Source organism: Embiotoca jacksoni, unplaced genomic scaffold (assembly GCF_022577435.1).
Source record: "Embiotoca jacksoni isolate LCO1_2020_lvr unplaced genomic scaffold, fEmbJac1.0.p SCAF_11, whole genome shotgun sequence".
Lineage (NCBI taxonomy): Eukaryota > Metazoa > Chordata > Actinopteri > Embiotocidae > Embiotoca > Embiotoca jacksoni.
Window position 1 is genome coordinate 3,070,879 of NW_027185241.1, and position 19,521 is coordinate 3,090,399.

General features: G+C 43.0%; 1 protein-coding gene across 3 annotated transcripts; it reads left to right on the top strand.

Moving 5' to 3' along the window:
- The first annotated feature begins 37 nt into the window (after positions 1-37).
- On the top strand, positions 38-17,469 carry mtf1 (metal-regulatory transcription factor 1). Of its 3 annotated transcripts, none has more exons than XM_069142179.1 (11): positions 38-109; positions 1,920-2,416; positions 5,866-6,104; positions 7,866-7,997; positions 8,262-8,335; positions 10,154-10,287; positions 10,900-10,977; positions 11,235-11,337; positions 11,437-12,110; positions 12,442-12,511; positions 13,254-17,469. In XM_069142179.1, exons 2-11 carry the CDS (start codon positions 1,949-1,951, stop codon positions 13,844-13,846), a joined length of 2,565 nt encoding a protein of 854 aa, XP_068998280.1. In that variant the 5' UTR covers positions 38-109; positions 1,920-1,948; the 3' UTR covers positions 13,847-17,469. The 3 variants fall into 3 exon arrangements, with proteins under 3 accessions (XP_068998280.1, XP_068998288.1, XP_068998272.1); XM_069142187.1 differs by lacking the exon at positions 38-109 and adding an exon at positions 117-226; XM_069142171.1 differs by lacking the exon at positions 38-109 and adding an exon at positions 1,357-1,703.
- Positions 17,470-19,521: the final 2,052 nt, after the last annotated feature.

Here is a 19,521-nt window from a genome sequence, read left to right on the forward strand (position 1 = left end):
TCATCACGGATGGCTGCGAGTCTGTGACGTTGTGTGGTATCTAGGGAGGGGATAGATAGAAAGTGCTTAACATCCAGAGCATAGGGATAAAGGCGTAAACTCATCCAAGGTAAATCTATTTTCAATGTCATTTCCTTTCTAGTCGATGCACTTAAGCGGTCAGCATGCCGGCTTGTCATCTGGGAACGTGAAACGCGTTTTCCTTTTCTCGGAGGGGGAAAGGCTGGTAATGTCAACCTGTCGACAGTAAACGTTTGCTGGATAGCTTCTTAGCTTAGCCGTGAGCTAAATTGTTGCTAAAGCTAACTAGCGTTCATTTCGCTATCAGAGAGGGGGTGAGGGGGTGGGGGGCTCACGAGTTAAGGACACAAATTCATCTGTGATGTTTGACTCCCGAGACCGAGTTATGTGACGTTAGGTAGTGCAAAAAAAAAAAACAACAACAAAAAAAAACGATAGGTGTAAATTAAATTTAAAAAAAAAAAAATTTAGCAGCTAGCTAGCGACATACCTTTGGGGCTAGTACGCTGTGATCAGGATGTAACTCTTAAAATATCTGCAGGAATCGGAACAGCGTGACATTAACTTCAGATAACGTTTCTGCGGTGTTGACAGTCGGTGGGGTGTTGTTGTTGTTGTTGTTGTTGTTTTGTTTTTATTAATGTGGCCGCTCTTGTTTGTAAAGCGGCGCAGCGTTTGTGTACGTTAGCTGGCTGCGTCGAGCGTGAGAAAGTTAGCTGACGTTGTCGTGTGAGAGTTTGACATCTTTGCAGAGGTTACTCATAACGGATTTTTGTTGTTGTTGTTTTATATCAAAGATAAAGGAGATTTTAGTGGATTTGGAAATCATCATCAAGCGGGTCCGTTATATTTATCCGCTTCCGTCTCGTGACTTCTGTCAGAAAGTTCCAGATCTCCGCGTGCGGCGTTACACCTCCCGAACCGGGCTCGCGCGTCCCGTCAAGTGATGACTTATTAATTAAGGAGCCTTTATTTATTTATTCGTTGGGGATATTTATGTCTTCCGATTGGCACGCTTAGTTCTGCTGTGAAGGGTTAAGAAATATTCAGATCCTTTTAAAAAAAAAAAAAAAAAAAAAGTTCCAATACAGTCATGTAAGTTTACTCTCCAAAATAAAATAATTAAAAAAAAAAAATCCTACTTAAGTAAGGAGCTAAATGTAGTTCAATTATTAAAGTTAAAGCACTGGTTTTGGCCAATTTGAGTGGTATAATAAATGACGTTGTGTTATTAATACTGAAGCATCAGTGTTGTAAGCAGCGTGTTACTGTTGTAGCTGCTGCGGGGGGGGGGGGGGGGGGGGGGGGGCTAGTTTGATCTAGTCAATGATCTATCTGAAGTAGCATCAAATGCACTCAAGTAAAGTACAAGTACCCCTAATGTTCTTGGTTACCTTCCACCACTGTGTTTATGTTGTATTTACGTTGGCCATCATGTAAACGCCTTTCTAGACACTGTGTCCAGTCAGTTGACGGTTGTTTCTGGCTGTCAGAGCAGACCCTCACGATGACAGCAGTGCTTTCTAGGTAGTTCTGTCTTTTAATACACCTAATTTTCAAGCTGACGTGTGTCAACTCGGCAACGTGGCTGTTATTTTGAATGGACGGCATTTATCTGGTCTGCTGCCTTACAAACTTCTCGGATCATTTGGGACAGGTTTACTTGCCAAACACTGATGAAGGTGTTCTTTTTTATTATTATTATTAACTCAAAATGCAAAGTCTGCCCCAACTGTTTTTTGTTTTTTTTTAAATGTATTTTAATTTATTTCATTTTTGTACTTATTGCCTTGTCATTGAAATGGGCTATACAAATATACTCCCTTCTCCTTGATTGACCTAACTCCACTGCTCAGCAAAAATAAGGACAAAAATAATCGAGCTCATTTATTTTACAGGGTACAAAGAAGGAGAGGCACCAGGGACCATGAGCGAGAATGGCCCTCATACGGAGGCGCCTATGTACTTTGAGGTGGAGGTGGATGCCTTGGGGCGAGACGAAGAAGAAGAAGAAGACAAGATCCACTTTGACAAAGATGATGACCTGATCGCTGGACCTTCGTCATCCTCCGGTCGGGTGTACGACCGTACCACAGTGCTCATTGAGCGGGACCCCATTCGGCTAGATGAGGAGGGTGAAGAGGAGGGTCACTGCGGAGGGGATGAAGATGGAGTCACCTTCCTAACTGAAGGGGAGGGCGATGGAGATGAGGAAGAGGGGTCTCTGGCCTTTATGGCCGACCCTGATGGGATGTCACAGGGTTACGTGCACCACACAATTTCTGCAGACCAGATCCAGTTCACAATAAATCCGGGCTCCACGCCTATGCCACGCAACATAGAGGGGGCTACGCTCACCCTGCACTCTGAGTGCCCGGAGACCAGACAGAGAGAGGTAAGCCTCAATAAGTGCGTCTTCTCTCAATTTAAAGGATGAACGGCTGCTACACACTGATGACATTTGTGCGGTATGGGCTTCTTTGATTAGTCCTTGCATAGTGCATGGCTATGGTTGGTTACTGCAAGAGTATTTGAGTGCTTTTGTTTGTGGAAACTCTTCCAGTCATTCCAGGTCATTTCTCAACAGAACAGTAGATGGTTTAAAGATTTTTTTTCTTTTCTTTTTTTGACACCCAGAATTTTCAGGATGTGACACGCATAATGTTACGAAATGCTTTCCTTGTTGAAATAGTAAGCACAGCTGCAGATATGGTAATGTGCTTCAAGGATTTTCCAAATGAGATTTCCCAGCAGCTTGACCCTGACGGCTCATTGGGCTGAAGTAGAAGTTACTACTCGGTGCTCCAAGGGGCATGCCAGCCTAATTAGTGGAAGGGAATCATGCAGCAATACCAAATGGTAGAAAGTGTGTGCTGGCTTAGCAGATGGTCTTCAACAAATAAGAAGGAAGGTGCTGAAGCACTGCGGGGAGGAAGTCAGTTCTTAGTCCTGTGTTTAGTCAGTTGCTTCAAATTTGATGTTCCCATCAAGAAATATGTAAAATATACAGTAGTACTTGTGTCAATAATCAGGTTATTCGTGAGGTACAAAATGCAATCTGTCTGTTAGAAAAATTACTCAGAGCCTTGGTTCAAAATCAAACATATCGGACATTTATTCTCGCAAGAAGGAGCAAATACATGCACCCTCAAAAAGAGGTATTCAGCAGTGCTCCTAGATCTCCTCCGTAGTGCAGCTTTTATACAGTGTGACAAACAATCGACAGTCACCCCCAATTCCTTTGTATCTGCTTTCGTATGGTAATGCTGATTAGATTTGCAGGTCACAAGATAAGGACACAGGAGAGTCGTCAATTAGATGTGGAATGTAAAACAGAAAGGAATCACTTGCAAATAAGAGAAAACAAAAGAAACTTTTCGGAGCCTACTTGACAAGAGACTTTCCGGAGCCACAATGCAAACAAGAGGAAGAGACAAGTCTTTTTTTTTTCCCATAACAGTTTGCATATGGGGCAAAAATATAGAGGAAAGTCTTTTTTGTCCTGCCCAAAAATGTATCTTTAAAGATTCAACCAAAAAGCCCCTGTTTTGGGGATTAACATTTCAAAATTGTAGCTAAATGTGAACAGAGGCATCATTGGATGAGTGAACTGCTGGAGTCAATGCAGTGTTAGCAGTGTTATTCCTGAATATTATCAATGTAAATCATTTTCTGATTATACAGCCAATTTTGGTTTGATCAGTGAAAATGAAACGAGGTGTTGTGGGTGGACAAATCTGTTTGTTAGGTGAGGTCAAACCAATTTTTAAACACATTTTTTTTTTTTTAAATAAAACTGTTTTATAAAACAATGGTATTTTATTTTGATTGATGACCCCCAAGGCCACCACCAACAGGAACAACAAGAAATATCTCAGAAAAGGAAGGAGGAATTTATTGAAATTCTGGACAGATACAAATGTCTCGAGACAGTAATAGAAACATACTGGCTCTTTTTTTTTTATTCTGAATTTGTGGATAGTTTGTTGCGTTTTCTGGCTTCTTTTCTGAAAGTAATAAGAAAATGTGCAGTTGATATTTACAAGAAGACATGCTGTTCACATGATTTGATGGTATACAGTAGTCTTTGTGAAGTCATTTGTATTTAGGTCTTTGTAATCTGTTAGAATAGTATCACTAAACAAACTAAATATGAAATATGTATAGTGTGTGTGTATTTGTGTTAGATATCCATTACAAATTCAATGCGATCCATTTCTCACCATGAGTAATTATCACTCGCTTGAAATAATCTATTACTCATTTAAAGTAATCTATTACACTTTTAGAGAAATCTATTACTTTTTTCAAGTACAGATTTAGTCATATATTATTCACTTATTTAATAGGTGTGCACGATGGAAAGCATGCACCGGGTGTTTTGCCCGGTATTATGTTGGCGGTTACAGCTGGACGCTGAGCACTGTTGTGCTAAATTTAGATGTGTTGTTGGATTGTATCGGTCACTTTTATAGTGCTTACACGAGTATGTGTTCAATTACTGTGTTAGCGTCTCGTCATTATTACAGCGTTCTGACTCAGTTCATGGTGGCTTTGTTTTGATTATTTGTGTCGGCATAAAATCAATTTCCTCAAGGGCAAAAAACTAAACTCAATAATGTTACTTCACTATCACTAAACAGAAGTGCACATGCTGTAAATCGGAAGAAACAAGCTCCATCTCACTCCTTTTTTTCAAATATTTGTGTTTTTGCCTATAAAACTACCGGTGTTCACTGTCCTGTGAACAGCAAGTAGCAAATTCCAGCCTCCTTTTTCAAGAGGCGCAAAAACAAAATCTAGCGCTGATTAATGTCAAGCACTTTGTCATCTTGTCACAAATACTCTCGCGTAACTATTTAATGTGTAATGTAGTGGTATTTTCCACTCCGTATGTGGGTGGCCGAAGGCATACAGGGCTCTCTCTCACAGATGCCGAATTGATGGTGTTGAAGAGTCGCGATGAGTGTGGGAGATGAATACAGTTCTGAGCTCCCAGTTTAAGCAGCCTTTCACACTGGCTTTACATCCATATTTGCTTAACAAAAGATCTCTCCCGCAAACTAATCACTCAGATTAGTGTTTGTCAGTAAGACTCAAAGCTCATTCAGCTGGATCCCACATTGTAGTAACAGCGAAGAGGGTTGTGTTTCTCGGTACGTTTTTCTGAAGTGAGGCACTGAGACCGCGAACATTTTAGGCTTGTCACTCACAAATATTTCAGTAATCTCAGTTGTTTTGATTTCATGTAAACACCGCTGCAATCATTGTTCACAAGAGCTCAAAGAGGATCGTGACAGTAAATTACAGGAGTAACACCAGCCGACAAAAAAGGATTCTCTTGTCGAGGAAGCCAATCGCAAGCTTCTTCGTCCCGGCTTTGTGTTCAATACTTGATAGCATTTTTCTAAGTAGAGAATGGGCTGCTTTTATTCACATTGCTCCAGGGTGTTTGTACGAAAGAGGAGCGGGAGACTGCCATACTGCATTGGACATTGTTGCTGTGAAACAGAATTGGATGGGATGTAGTGCACGGGGGGTTAGTCATCATTGCTGTCCTTTATGCTCACCCGCTTCATGTGCTGATGGCTGGCTGAGTCATTGAGTTCAAGTCCGTTCTGAAAGGTCGCACTGACTCAGACTGTCATTCACGGCTAGTTATTTCTGAGCTGAATTAACAAATTAGTTTCTTCTACTTCTTTTTTTTTAATTAAGGTTAGAGACAGTTTAATGGATTTTTAAGGGAAGTGACCTGATCCTTTTACTCAGGTTTTTTTTTTTCCTTTTTTTTTTTTCTGTCGAGTTGAATTCAACATACCAGATTTTTTTTTTTTCCTCCATCAGGTGAAGCGCTACCAGTGCACGTTCGAAGGCTGCACGAGGACGTACAGCACGGCAGGAAACCTGCGGACACACCAGAAGACACACAGGGGCGAGTACACGTTCGTGTGTAATCAGCAGGGCTGCGGAAAGGCCTTCCTCACCTCTTACAGCCTCAAGATCCATGTCCGTGTTCACACCAAGGAGAAGCCATTTGAGTGTGACGTGCAAGGCTGTGAAAAGGCCTTCAACACGCTGTACAGGTGAGTCCTCACATGCTTCGCTGTTTGTTTTTGGGGTTTTTTTTTTCTCTCTTCATGTTGCTGTTTTTGCAGTGCTACGGAGATTAGGCCTGTCACGAGTATTACATAATCGCCTGATCGCAATTGTTTGAGCTGACTTCAACCGTTTTTTTCATAATCATTTAAAATCGCTTCCATTCAGAAACAGCTGGATAGAACTAAAAATCAATGTCATATTTGCACGGTCGTTTTGAGGTTTCACCGGCACTCTTTTAATGGCGCTCACTTCTTCTATGATTTAGTGTCACATGAGTGGATAGTTAGTTGCACCATGGTACATTGTTTATTTTGATTATTGGTGGCCGTCACTGTCGGTAACTTCTTTTTATGTTTCGGTAATAGGCTTTTCATATTTAGATTGTTATTTATGTCATGGAGTTTTCTTTTACACGGTCCGAAGGGCAAACAGAAATTGAATTTTTACTTAAAATGTTGTATCTTCAGTGCCAATAAATGGCGACTTATTAAACTATGATTAGGCTTATACTATAATAGTTGCATCAAATAATCAAAGACAGACAATTCAATAGTTATTCGCGATTATTCAGATGAAAGTGTCTTTGTCGTAACAGCCCTAACTGGGATTATTTTACATGGAGCCGTGTTACGAGTGATTCTTTCTTGACTACAGTTAATATTTTCAAGTATATTTATTGTAACCTAGAATTCTAAAGATTTAACTTGTGGCCCTTCAAATTGTGAAATGTATTTGCTCAAGAGTTGCAAGATTAAAATACACAAAGTGAAACAAAAAGGAAAAGCAGAACATTGTTTTCTCAGGGCGCTGCGTCTTGTATGTTCTCCCTCTTTAACTGCTAGCTTCTCCCTAATTACCAATTCTCCCTAAATGGAAATAACCCCCACTAATCCACACACTCACACAATTTGAGAATTTAATGCCAGTAAGAAAAGATTTAGCTTTCATGATACATTTCGGTACTCTGCCCATTGGATTTTTTTTTTTTTCGGGGGCTAAAACTGAAGTGTAGTTCAACAGGAAGTTTTCTGAATTTAATGTATATTTATTAACAAAAACACAAACATATTTTTGACAAAATTAGGTCCCGCTGCATTTTGAGGTTGGATTGTATAATACACGGTGAAACATGACAAAGCAGATGTCTTGACATTTTAATAGAGTGTGTCAGCTTTGACACACTGACTGGTTTAATTCGGATTAAAAAAAAAAAACCAACAACATTCACAATCCTTCCGTTATTTTTCCGTTTTGACCAAAGCCAGACGTGTTAATCTTTCTTAGCATTTTAACCCTTTAGCTTCCACTGTGATCCCAAACATATCACATCTGAGCCCTCGGGTTTGTATTGGTTCAGTTGCTACGACTACATGTCTGGAGGCCCGGTGGAGCCATGCCATCGCCTGAACTTTCTTGTCAGAGGCTGATACTCGGGGCCGCACATGGATGGATTCTCTTTTTTTATTAACATTACGTTCCTCTCTCGTCCTCAGTGGCGCCCTGACTCCCTCACACTATCACCACAGAGGGAGTGTGTGTACACGGTGTAGTTCTTCCCCCCCGTCTGACTCGATTCAGTTGTTAAAAGTGGACTCAACTGTCTGTTTCACGTGCTTTTTAGACATTCTGAATTTAAGTGCAAGAGGAATGAGCCCCTGCTGTTTACTGCCACCATGTTTACTTTTGTTTTCTCTCTCAGATTGTCCTATTGTGCTTTAATGAAACACACTTGATTGTCTCGGCAGACTAAAAGCACACCAGAGACTTCACACAGGCAAGACGTTCAACTGTGAATCAGAGGGATGCACAAAGTACTTTACCACACTCAGCGACCTGAGGAAGCACATTCGCACACACACTGGGGAGAAGCCATTCCGGTGAGCATTTCCATAATCACAACAGGCTTAATCCACTCCTAGTTGAAGATAAAGCAACTGGGATACAAATAGCTACTCCTGGGGAACTCTTCCAGTCTGTTGAAATGTTAACTCGTCTATGCAAGCATTTTCGAATTTATTTCACATCAGAACATTGGGGCAGCAGGGCCATACCTTCACTGTAGAAAAATGCATCACTTTCGATCTTCGACGGATTTCAAACAATTCTGACCTGCTTTTTGTTTTTCCTGTCTTCGCCTTCAGGTGTGATCACGATGGCTGTGGCAAAGCCTTTGCTGCAAGTCATCACCTAAAAACACACGTACGGACACACACAGGTGCATATTGTTGGTTTGTTTTATGTAACCCTCGTTTTTTTTCAGGGAAGCTTCAACATGGACAAGTTTATTTTTCCTCTGCCTGATTTGCGCTTCCTTTATGGCCAGTGCTTATTTGAATGGCCGAACCTGCATGCAAAAACATTTTCATTACTTTGTAATTAATATCTTCTTTTCTATAGTTGGTGCAGAAAAGTGGTTAAAGGAAAAGTGTATATGAAAGGTTTTGTTCATATGCACTTGTATAGAGGGAACAGATTACCAAACTGGAAGTTCCCAGTTGGGAAGCTGAGCCTAAGCCCTCTGCTCAGATGCTTGTTCATGGTGGGCAGATGGTCTTCGTAAAGTGCCAGCTACTGAACACAGAGCCAGCCACTCACTCTCATTCAGGTGGTCTCTAATATGTGGTTCTTTTTATTTCGATTTATATGTATAAGGATGTCGTCAATTTATTCGTCTCCTAAACTTAGTCCTGTTCCTGTGAAGGAGAGTTGACCTTTTGTTTTGAATGTTTTGTGCAGTAAAAATAGAACATCCTGCTGGGTGAAAACAAAAACATTAGTTTCTGATCCGTCATTCAGTACGTCGTATTTCAGTCAAGCTTCATTTTATTAGCCTGATGCGAACCAGAACACAATTTCACTCTGTGAATATATGCGTCTCGGGATGCTCCGTAGAGAACCGTTTGCAGACATTCCTTTCTACGAGGCGTATAACTAGGGTCAATTTTAACCAATCAGCTCGCGCCGAAACCGGCTAACACCGGCTGCAACTACCTACCGTGTCCACCGTGTTTTTTTTGTCCTGAGCGCAGCGTGTTTTTAAAGGTGATTTTAATGACCGCCAGCCGCGTGACGGTGTGCTGAGTGTTTATTCAGGTGCTCAGCGTTTTGGGGTTTTTTTCGGTCAGAGAGAGTTGCCCTCGTCACTGCCGTCAGCCGTCCAATCACAGTGATGAAGGGGCGGGACAAAACAAACAGCGATATTGGTCGCTCGTTGGTCCGCCCTTCAGAGTGGCTGTGCAAATGCTAATACGGGTCGAGGACCCAGCGAGTTATTCACGGCGAAGAAAACTGAAGCTGTGAGCCACAGTCGGCGCAGCTATCATTTCATATGCTTTGTCCGACTGACTTGTGGTTCTTTCCCTGTTTTTTGCAATATTAGTGAAAGCGACATTTCAACACCAGGGTGAGGCTTCTGTTGCACTACTCTAGGTTACCTCATTGTTTTAGTCTATCAATCGAAGGTTCTGTGTTTAGGGTGTTGGGGGATCTATGGGCAGAAATACAATGTAATGTCCAATATTGTGTTTTCATTCGTGTAAAATCACCTGAATCTCTGAATCATTGTGTTTTTGTTACTTTAAAATGAGGCCTCAATGTCTACTGAGGGAGCGGGTCCACTTCTGCAGGGCCCACCATGTTTCTACAGTAGCCCAGAAGGGACAAACCAAACAGTGGCTCTATAGAGGGCTTTTTGAGTGTTTTTGCTCATTTCATGGCCACCGCAGACTCTCTTGCACACTTAATAGATAAATAAGGGTGAGACTATTCAGTTGGTTTCAATCTGCAACCTCACCACTAGATGTCAGTAAATAAATCCCACACACTGCTCTTTAAAGGGCGTGCAGTCACGTTGTTGGTGTTTGCAGTAGCTCAGTGTTACGTTTCTTTGTTATATTTTCTTCGAAGTTAAAAAGAAAGTTGCAGGTTTGAGCTTGGCTGACCTTCTCTCTTGCTGAACAAGTCAAAACTAGTAAAGATTAGCATTTGCCTTCCTGTCTCATTCTGTATTTTCATGTCTGGATTCGCTCCGTAGGGGAGAAGCCATTCAACTGTCCGAGTGACGGCTGTGAGAAGACTTTTAGCAGCCAGTACAGTCTGAAGAGTCACATCCGGGGCCACGACAAAGGACAGGCCTTCAGCGTCACGCTCACACATCCGCTGTCTGAAGTGAGTCACAGTGCAGAACCTTCTCAGAGGACAATTTGTCTTTCTCTCTCGGTACAGTCGTCTTGTTCTCCACGTAACGCCCGAGAGCGACATGACTCCTCACCTTATTCGATTAATAAAGATGTCGGCGCTGCGTGTTCAGGAATCCAATTTGCCTTTTGGTGTTGGATGCACGCTTCGAGTTAATTCACTTGCAGGTTTTCATACACTTGTGTTATTCTCTCACACACATAACAGGGCAGGTTTTTATTAGAAGTGGGAGGCGTGGCAGAGGGCATGTCACCCCAAATAACAAGCTGGGAACCTGCATGATGTTACATGCTGCGCTACATAAACCGTTTTGAAGAAAAGTTGGTTCAGGATTGAACTCCTCGAATCAAGTTTGATTAATCCTGTTCTTGCTTTTCTTATTTAAAGCAATATTTAATAATGATGTCATTAATAGTGGCTTACCTTTAATGATAGAAATGTTTTAACTGTGATCTGGCGTTAACCTGGAGTGGACGTCGCACTCTCTTCCAGTTTCACGCACCTATTTTGTTTGCATGACTCAACACTTGATCCCATAGCAGAGGCAAGTTTAATTAAGACCTATTCATCTGTTAATTACAGGATGCAAATCACTCGCTGTGCCTCAGTGACTTGAGCCTCATCTCCACAGACTCCGAGCTACGAGAGAACATCCATAATGTAAGCCCGGCATTTGTGTCATCTTTGTCAAACAGACATTGGATTGAAAGTGTGGACGAGCTGTCAAAATGAATCAATAAAGACGTCATAGAAGAGGCAGATATTTTGACACGTCAGTGTAATCGTAGTTTTATATCCCATTGTTATAAAACAGTAAACATAAATATGAACAGTGAACTGTTAAATATAACGGTAAACAAGAATTTCTGTGTATTTGAATACTTAGAAATCTTATGTTAATATTATTTTCATTACAGGCTCAAAATTTGGACCTCAACAATGTGACCCCTGTAAAAATCTTTGAGCTCATGTTCCAGAGTCCCGAAAACAGCGTGAGCCAGGATGACACCCATCCGCACGGTAAGAGCGTGTCATTTCGAAAATGTCCCCTCGAGTTGCGTCGAATGTTCTTGTTACGATAAAGTTTTTTTTTTTTTTTTTTTTAATCTTCCTCCTCAGAGAGCCTCGTTGAACACTTCAGCTTCAAGACCTCGAGCCATCCGGCTGATGGCTCCGCTTTCATCTCGTTCTCGATCAGCCCTACCTCCCCGTCTCCCTGCCCCCACACTGCCGCAGTGATGGAGGCTTCTTCCCAGCTCAGTCCGAGCTCTTCCTCTCAGGCCTCCACCGCTGCCTCTGCCGCCGCTGCTGTCAGCTCCACGCAGCCTCCCCCTTTCATACAACTAAGCGGGCCTCAGCAGATCTCAGATGTGCCTCAGGCTTCTGTCCAAGCACCGAGCCACGTCACCCCTCAGCACTATGTGGCGCTGCCGCCGACATTCCTACAGCCAGATAGTGCTACTCAGACCACCCCTCCACCACCGCCACCCATCTCTGCTCCTCCTTCTGTGGCTCCTTCACTGACCACCACAGCACCAGGCCCTGCTGCCGCCGCCGCCGCCGCCGTCGTCGTCGCAGCCACCGCAACAGATGCTCGAGCAGCTGTGGCTCAACCCGTGCCTTTGGCCAACAACCCCGCCCCCAACTCTGGCCCCAGTCTGGCTACCGCCCCGGCTACCATCACCATAGCACCCACCCAGAACTTGCTGCAGCCCGGCCTGGTCATGTCGGACCAGAACCTCCAGTGGATCCTCAGCAGTGCTGCCAACAGCCAGCAGAATCCAGAACAAGCGGTGAGTAAACCTCCCGCACAGAGTTTGCACAAAGAAATGGTGACTTGATTCATTTTAAGCGTAACAACACAAACCTGCATGAAAGTAGGGATTTTTTTTTGTTTTTTTTGTGTGCATATTTCTGTTGTTTGTAAGAAAAACCAAAATTTTAAATTAAACAAATTTAAGTAAAATAATGGCAACAAAAACTATGGCATGTTTTTATTTTTGTCATTACTTTCATTATGGCACACAACAATCCTTTTGATACAGCAGGAGATTCTGGCGTAAATCAAATCTACTCCGGTGTATCCCCGGCTTTCCATTTAACCTGTTTGATGTTTGTTCGCAGCAACATCAAGGAGGTCCAAAAGTAGAAAAGGTTTTCTTCACTACAGCCATACCAGTGGGAGGAAATGCTGGTAAGTGAATTATTGTATTTCTCCGTACTATGGACATAAGCCAAAAGACTGTAATGAAATAATAGATTTGTTTTGTCATTCGGAGGAGGACTTCGATTCAGCAATCTAATTAATCAAGATAAAACTAAGGCGCTGTCACTGTGCTTTTATTATACAAATGCAATTCCGAGTTGCTCAGTTAGTTCAGTGTTGGAACAGTATTTCATTACCATATTTTAATAAACTGACAACAGCACGGGAGACAATCAAAGTATTCAAGGAGCTACGAGAAGAAATGTTGTTGGGCAGATATCCCAAAGCGGAGGATTCTGACCGGTCCAAACACATCAAGCGCTGCATGGCCTCTTATAAAAATCGGCAATAATGGCAAAATTGTTGCCGATTTATTTTCTGCAGAATGACTAATTCATTCTGTTATCTGATTTTTGTTTTTTTTGTTTGTTTGTTTCGGCTTTAGGCTCGTATTTATTATCTTCTTCAAAAGAGACGCGCCCAAGTGCCTCTGACGGCGGATGTTCTAATAGTTAAAGAGAGTCGCTGCTGGGACCTCGCTGTCCGCAGCTTTAACGTTGCTCAGTTAATGTTAAATAACCCCTCCCATCTCACTCTGTGCAAAAGTATCGTGTACGACCACGAGGTGGGTGTGTCCGCGCGGCCGTCGACAGCGCAGGGACGCCGCTTTCTCCTGAGTAGCGACGTCTCGCCTCTAAAGACCGGGCTTAAAGATGTGTTTCTGTTTCAGGCAACTCGGTCCAACAGATCGGCCTCAGCCTGCCGGTCATCATCATCAAACAGGAGGAATCCTGCCAGTGCCAGTGCGCCTGCAGGGACGCTGCTAAAGACAAGAGTGCAAAGAGTGCCTCCTCCATCATTTCAGCCCCGGCACCGCCGCAGGTGTCGGAGCCCCCTCCCCTGCCACTGTCAGAGCCTCCACCCCCTCCAGCCCCTTCATCTTCCTCTTGCTGCCTCCCTAAGTCTTCCTCCAAGGTGGGTGAGGTGAGGCTAGAGGCCCCTTCTTCTTCTTCTTCGTCGTCTTTGTCTTCGGCTGCTTCTTCTTCTGCTGCTGCTGCTGCTGCTCCTTCTTCTTCTTCTTCTTCTTCTTCTTCATCCTCCTCCCCCCCCTCCTCCTCCTCCTCCTCCTCCTCCGCCGCCACAGCCCAGACTCTCCCCACAATAGCAAGCAGCAGTGCCACCAACCCGCCCCCGCCTGACGGATTATCCAGTATGGACGTCTCCGACTTCCTCTCCCTGCAGAGCCCCGAGACGGCCGCCAACATCGAGGCTCTGCTGCTGGTTGCGGACGACTTCAACATGGCCACCGACGGCAATCCTTAGAAGAGCCGCCTTCCGAGGTCCGGCGCCGCGTGTTTGTTTTGTTTGCACCCAACCTCATCCACGAGCGTCGATTCCACCCACGCCTCAAGTGACTCGCCAAAGCGACGCCTCTTCTTTCGCCCTACATAGTGCGCGCATCGAACCCCCCCTACCCCCTCCCACCCCCCCCCCACCCCCCCTGTACCTGCAGTGCATTCTGTTCTGTGTGGCTCTGTGCAGCATATATGTACAAACTCTTGAATACGTTTTCTGTCGAGTCTCATTGCAGTAGTTGAGTTTTTAAGACAACGGGAGTAGTTCGCTTCTTGAGATTTAGAAACTTTTAACGGTAATTATTGCAGGGAAAAGTAGATCCTTTATCGAAACAATGAACTGTACATAGAAAGCTCGAGAATATCCGTTCTGAATTCATTTGAATGAAACGAGCGAGTGTCAAAGCACTGATAACTTAAGAGTTCCTTTGTCCCGGCTCGAAGGCCAGACGCCCGAGCAGGGAAGTCAAAAACTCGTCTGTATATCCTTGTACTGTACCACAGGTCCTGACAAATGCTCAAAGCTGGTATGCAACTGACCAGAATGCACTGTATACGAGAGGAACCGCTCCAATTCGAATCGAGCGTTCGCTCCCAGCAGGAATCGAAAGGGGTTTAATGGCTGCCATGCAACATGAAGCGATTCCCCCCCCCCCCGTTTTTGTTTTCCGAGAGAAGACCGGTGTAGTCCAGAAAATGTGATGATTCTTTTCTACTTCTTTTGAACTGTTATTTACTAATTCAGAAAAGAACCTGTGATCAGATCTGCCTTTTTTTTTCTTCCTTAACTGACATCAAGTCAACACATCAATAAGTTGCCTATAACTTAAACTAACTTAAAAAAAAAAAATTGTATATGTTAATTTATTTAAATGCTCGATTCTTTCACGATACCGATAATACTATTATCTTTCGCGATAGCAGAAAAAAGATCTATTAATTTATTCCAATCGCTTGTTGTGTTTTAAGTTTCTTTTGTTACTGAATTGCTTTCCTTTTAACGTGATGGGTATTGCTAAAAGCAAGTTTGAGAAAAGAGGCACCTGCAGTCGACTGCACAGCGAAGCAAATTATCCTCGAGGATCGGCTTGTTTGCAAAAACTCCACAATTAAGCAGTAAAGAACTACTGTCAACATCCCACGGTTTTTTTTTTGTTTGTTTGTTTGTTTTTTTGTGTGTGTTTTTTTTTTAGGGTTGTGACCCTCTCAGGGATGCATCAAGTCATGACGGATTCCGCTTCCCTTAATTTGTTACTCAAGACGTTGCGTTGTCCTTCCCAGAAAGCCCACACCTGCATTAGCCCTACGTTTCGCTGCACTCGTCCCCGTTTCTTGCACACTAACTTGCAACGCGAGCGATCCGACAGCTTGTTAGCCGAGGCGCGGCGCCACTACAGACTTTTTTTTGTTGTTTTTTTTTTTGTACACAACTGCTGTAAAGTAGCATTTCAAAGATGGTGTCCTGGCGACAGTGTAAATAGAGTACATTTTTAGTGTAAACATCTTTGAGAAACTTGTAGATTATTCTAGAATTTGTATTTTTGTATAGACTTTTGAATTACTAACGCTCAAGAGTTTGGAGCTAATGTATACCCCCCCCCCCCCCCCCTCGTTCCTTGCATCCTTCCCGCTGTCACATTTAATGCAGAAGAGGTTGTTTTTTTTTCAGTTGTTTTTTTCCCCCCCCGTGTGTTTAGTTGAATCGTTCTCCAAGCAGCTGGGCTTCTGTACAGTCCCCCCCCCCTTCCTCTTCCTCCTCCTCCTCCTCCCCCGTAGTAACTAAATATATGTAACACACAGCCTCCTGCTCAGAGTACAATTTAACAGTATTGTTTCACAATGGGACACAATGCAATGATGACGATCGCGCAAAAGGCATCCCGCCCTGTAAGTTAAGAGCGTAGAGCTGCTCGGCCTCACGACCCGTCCCGTCCCGTCCCGTCACCGCGAACCTCCTTTTCGCCTTCGGCGGTCTCCGCTTCAGACACGTCGACGCGCTCATCTTCACCGACCGTCGAGGCGATCGATCGCTCGCTCGCAGCAGCGGGTCACGCGGAGGCTAAAGCGCGGAGACGGAAAGAGGCTCACGGTCCCTTTCGGTTTTCCTGCCGTGATGTTTGGAAAGTCTTTAAAGGAGATGCAGCGCTGCCGAGAATAGAATCCGCTACATCGACGGCCGCAGACGATGCGATTCTGCATTTTTATTCCAGGTTGTAGGAAACCAAATTGACAAGTATGTCGCAACTCAAATCGAACCAGTTTTGCTTTTCTTTTTTTTTCTTTTTTTTTTTTTATTCTCTTTGCCATAATTTAGGAGAGGAGCTTTCCCTCGATTCACTGGTGCCAACGAAGCTGTTCGATATATTGCGCGAGGGTCCAGTCACACATGCTGTGCTCTTAAACCATTCCACGTATGCAGTATTTAATATCTAGAGTGTTTAAATCTGGAGATCGGCTCCACCCACACCCGAAAATGTTTGTAATAATTTGCCAATTTTCCCCGTTAAGGCGCTTCAACAACGTTACCGCCGGGAGTCAAGCACATCCATCTTTAATCATTCTCGTACATGCATACCGTCAATTAACAACTATGCAATTTTAAGTGTGGCATTCCTGAGTTTAAATACCGACTCCCAAGACAAAAAAAAAAAAAGAGGATTTTATGCCTCTTTCCATGAAATGATTCTCTGCAACCAACTTGTATGCAGAACTCCGCTGGCAAAAGTTTTCACTGCATCCATTTGAAATTATGCTTCTTGGACTCCAGTAAAGTGGATTTCATATTTTACATTGGCACGACGTGAATCTGGACTTTGTTGTGCATCCGTCCAGTACCCATGAATGTTGCTCCACAGCTATCCTTCTACATGCAGTTTTGCCTCCGAGGTAACTGGTTGAAAACCGACTGGATTTGTTTGAGGGTGTACTCGGCGAATGAATGGTTCTGTTTTAAGAATTGTTGTTGTTATTTTTTGTCAAATGTGCTTTTCCTCTTTCTTTTTTTTCCTCTTTAAAGACTTTATGGACAAATGTGTCATTAGGGCTCACTCCATCTATGTAATCATCTCAGCCTTTTCACACACTTAAAATGTGACGTGGGTAATTTGTCGGCCTTCATCTCTCACCGATGCAAGTCAAAACTTACAGCTGCCAATATTTGTTTTTAATCTTTTTAGCAGAGAAATGGGTTTTTGACCCGTCTGCCCGACGTTTACCCGAAGCGGTGTCGTCGGCCAATCACTGATGGTGACATTTGTTTGGAAGCAGATTGTTTATCACAAATGAGCCAGGGTGTTTTCGGAAACTGATTCAGAATTTCCACCATCTCCCAACAGTTTACCACATGGGCGATATTTCCCTCTCTCTCAGTCAGACACACACACACACACACACACACACGGAAAACTATATGCTTTCAAAGGAATGTCTTGACACCCAAAGAGTGAGGAATTGTTAAGGATTTGTATTTTTAAAAGAATGTATAATGTGAAAATGTTTGCTTATGCTTGTTTTGTATAAAGTAATATGATAAATAACTTTCTGAATTGAGAGCAATATAATACTAATAAAACCTTATCCTTGTCACTGAAATGCGTCTGCCGGCTCAGTGAAGTATGAAGCAATGGAATTTATTTAAATCACAGGAAACGGAAGAGAGAGAGAGAGAGAGAGAGGGGAAGAGACCGTTCACTTCTGCGGTGGTAAGGACGCGTCCTGAAGATTTTTCCTCTGCAAGACAGAACCACGAGTGTCTTAAGAAGCTCCCGCAGGTTGCTGCAGAGAATGCTGGGAGAGAAACGTAACGCGCTCACCTGGAGGGCATCGCCCAGGTCCTTCAAGTCACTCAGGACCGTGTTGCACAGAGCGATGCTCCGGGACAGAGACGCCAGCCTGTCACCGATGCCCTCCGCCTTCTGCGGGGGGGGGGACAAACGTATCGGCCCCGTGTTAGTTCGGACGGACGGACGTTGCAACGGGCTGAATTTCAAGACAGCGGCTCACCGGTTCGACCGGCGGGACGGCCTCATCGCTCCGAGGCGTTACCGCGTCCTCCGTTAAATCTGAAACTGTTCCACGGGCACACTCAAGACAAACGTCGGATCACGTGACGGAAGGAAGAGATGGGTCTTTCTGTTACCTGTGTCCGAGGCCATGGCCGTGGATTCACTTGTCCTGCGAAGTCCCGCGCTTCGTGGAGTGTGGTCCCTCCGTGTGTGCGCTCAGGAGGTGCTCACAGCTGATTTCAATTGTCCTAATTACTGGCTGATGAGGAGCACGAGCAGGTGACGTTGGAGAGACCACTAATGTGCATCTGTGTCTGAACTTTAGGTGCAAAAAAAAAAAGAAAATCAAGGAAAAAGTTCAAAGTTTAGCGAATTAGTTTTTAACTTTGGTGTCTTGTAACGTATTTATTTTTGATCGACTTAAAACATGTCTTAAGATACATTATTTATTTATTATTTACAAGGTAAAAAAAAAATATATAGCTAATTTGTCTACAGACACTGACAATGATAACAGCTTATCTCTGAAAAGTATTTAAAAAAAATCTTGGAAATGTTACAGAAAAATATCTGAAGAAATCTTTCCAAAAACATATCAATTTTGGGCTTTTTTTTGTTGTTTTTTTTTTTTTTTTAAATAGCTTTTTGCTAAAAAGAAGAAAAGAAAAGGATTACATTAATTAATTAGTTTACTATCTGTAGATTTGGGTGTCTCCGGTTTGCTTAATGTCAAGTTTATTCCGCTGGATATCTAATATATTGATATATTATTAACTTTTTTTATTGACAAAAAGTTGGGTATAATTTTATTGTGCCACAAAAGGACCACAACAGAATATGTGAAAGTGTGGAAACAAATACTCTCCGTTAGGGATGTTTACAATTCAAATAATGATTTTTGAACAAAGATTAACAGTTTTAAAAAAGTCATACTATAGCATGTCGTCCGAAATATAAAAAAAAGTCGAATAATAATTCATCTGCCCACCTCCATGTTAAAACTCGTGTTTTTTTTGTTTTTTTTTAAGCCTCAGTGCCAGATATAAGCTTGTTTAATGGTTTGTATAACCCTTGTATTGCCACAATTAAAGTTTGTTTTTTTTCAGTACCACCATCTCTGCATAAGAGGCTATCTGAGACATATTGTCTGTCTTTGGTGTCTTGGATTTACTCGTAATTGATTCTGAATGCAGTGTGAAGAGTCTGATAAGTGTTCTAGAAAGCAGCAGCAACAGGAACCACTTACAGGTAGCTTTCAAATGGAAATCAAAGAGAACACTTTAAAATTTAGAGCCTTTTACGTTTGAATGACTGCAGAATCTTAATCCAATCCATATTCTGTAGAGTTCATCACAGTCAATAGCAGGTTTTTATTCCTGAAGGTGCGCCATAACATTGAGCTGTAGGTTTAAAAACCTTCAACCTCTGACTCTGTTGTTTTTACTTGGTGAAAGACGGTGCTGTGTGCTAACGGTGAACATGACCTCTTTCAATAAAGAAATTACTTAAAAATTAAGATCAATTATCAGGTAGATTCGGGTCGAAGCTGGTTGTGCGCCTCAGCGCTCACCGGGTCGGTGCTGCTCGGGAAAAGATGGATCTGTGATTTTGTCTCTCCCGGGAAAGACTAGAATTCAGG

Coding starts and splice junctions, on each gene's coding strand:
- mtf1 (XM_069142171.1), top strand. CDS start 1,622: ATGGACGGCATTTATCTGGTCTGCTGCCTTACAAACTTCTCGGATCAT. Junction 11,338..11,436: donor GGATGACACCCATCCGCACG/GTAAGAGCGTGT, acceptor CTTCCTCCTCAG/AGAGCCTCGTTGAACACTTC. Junction 12,512..13,253: donor ACCAGTGGGAGGAAATGCTG/GTAAGTGAATTA, acceptor TTTCTGTTTCAG/GCAACTCGGTCCAACAGATC.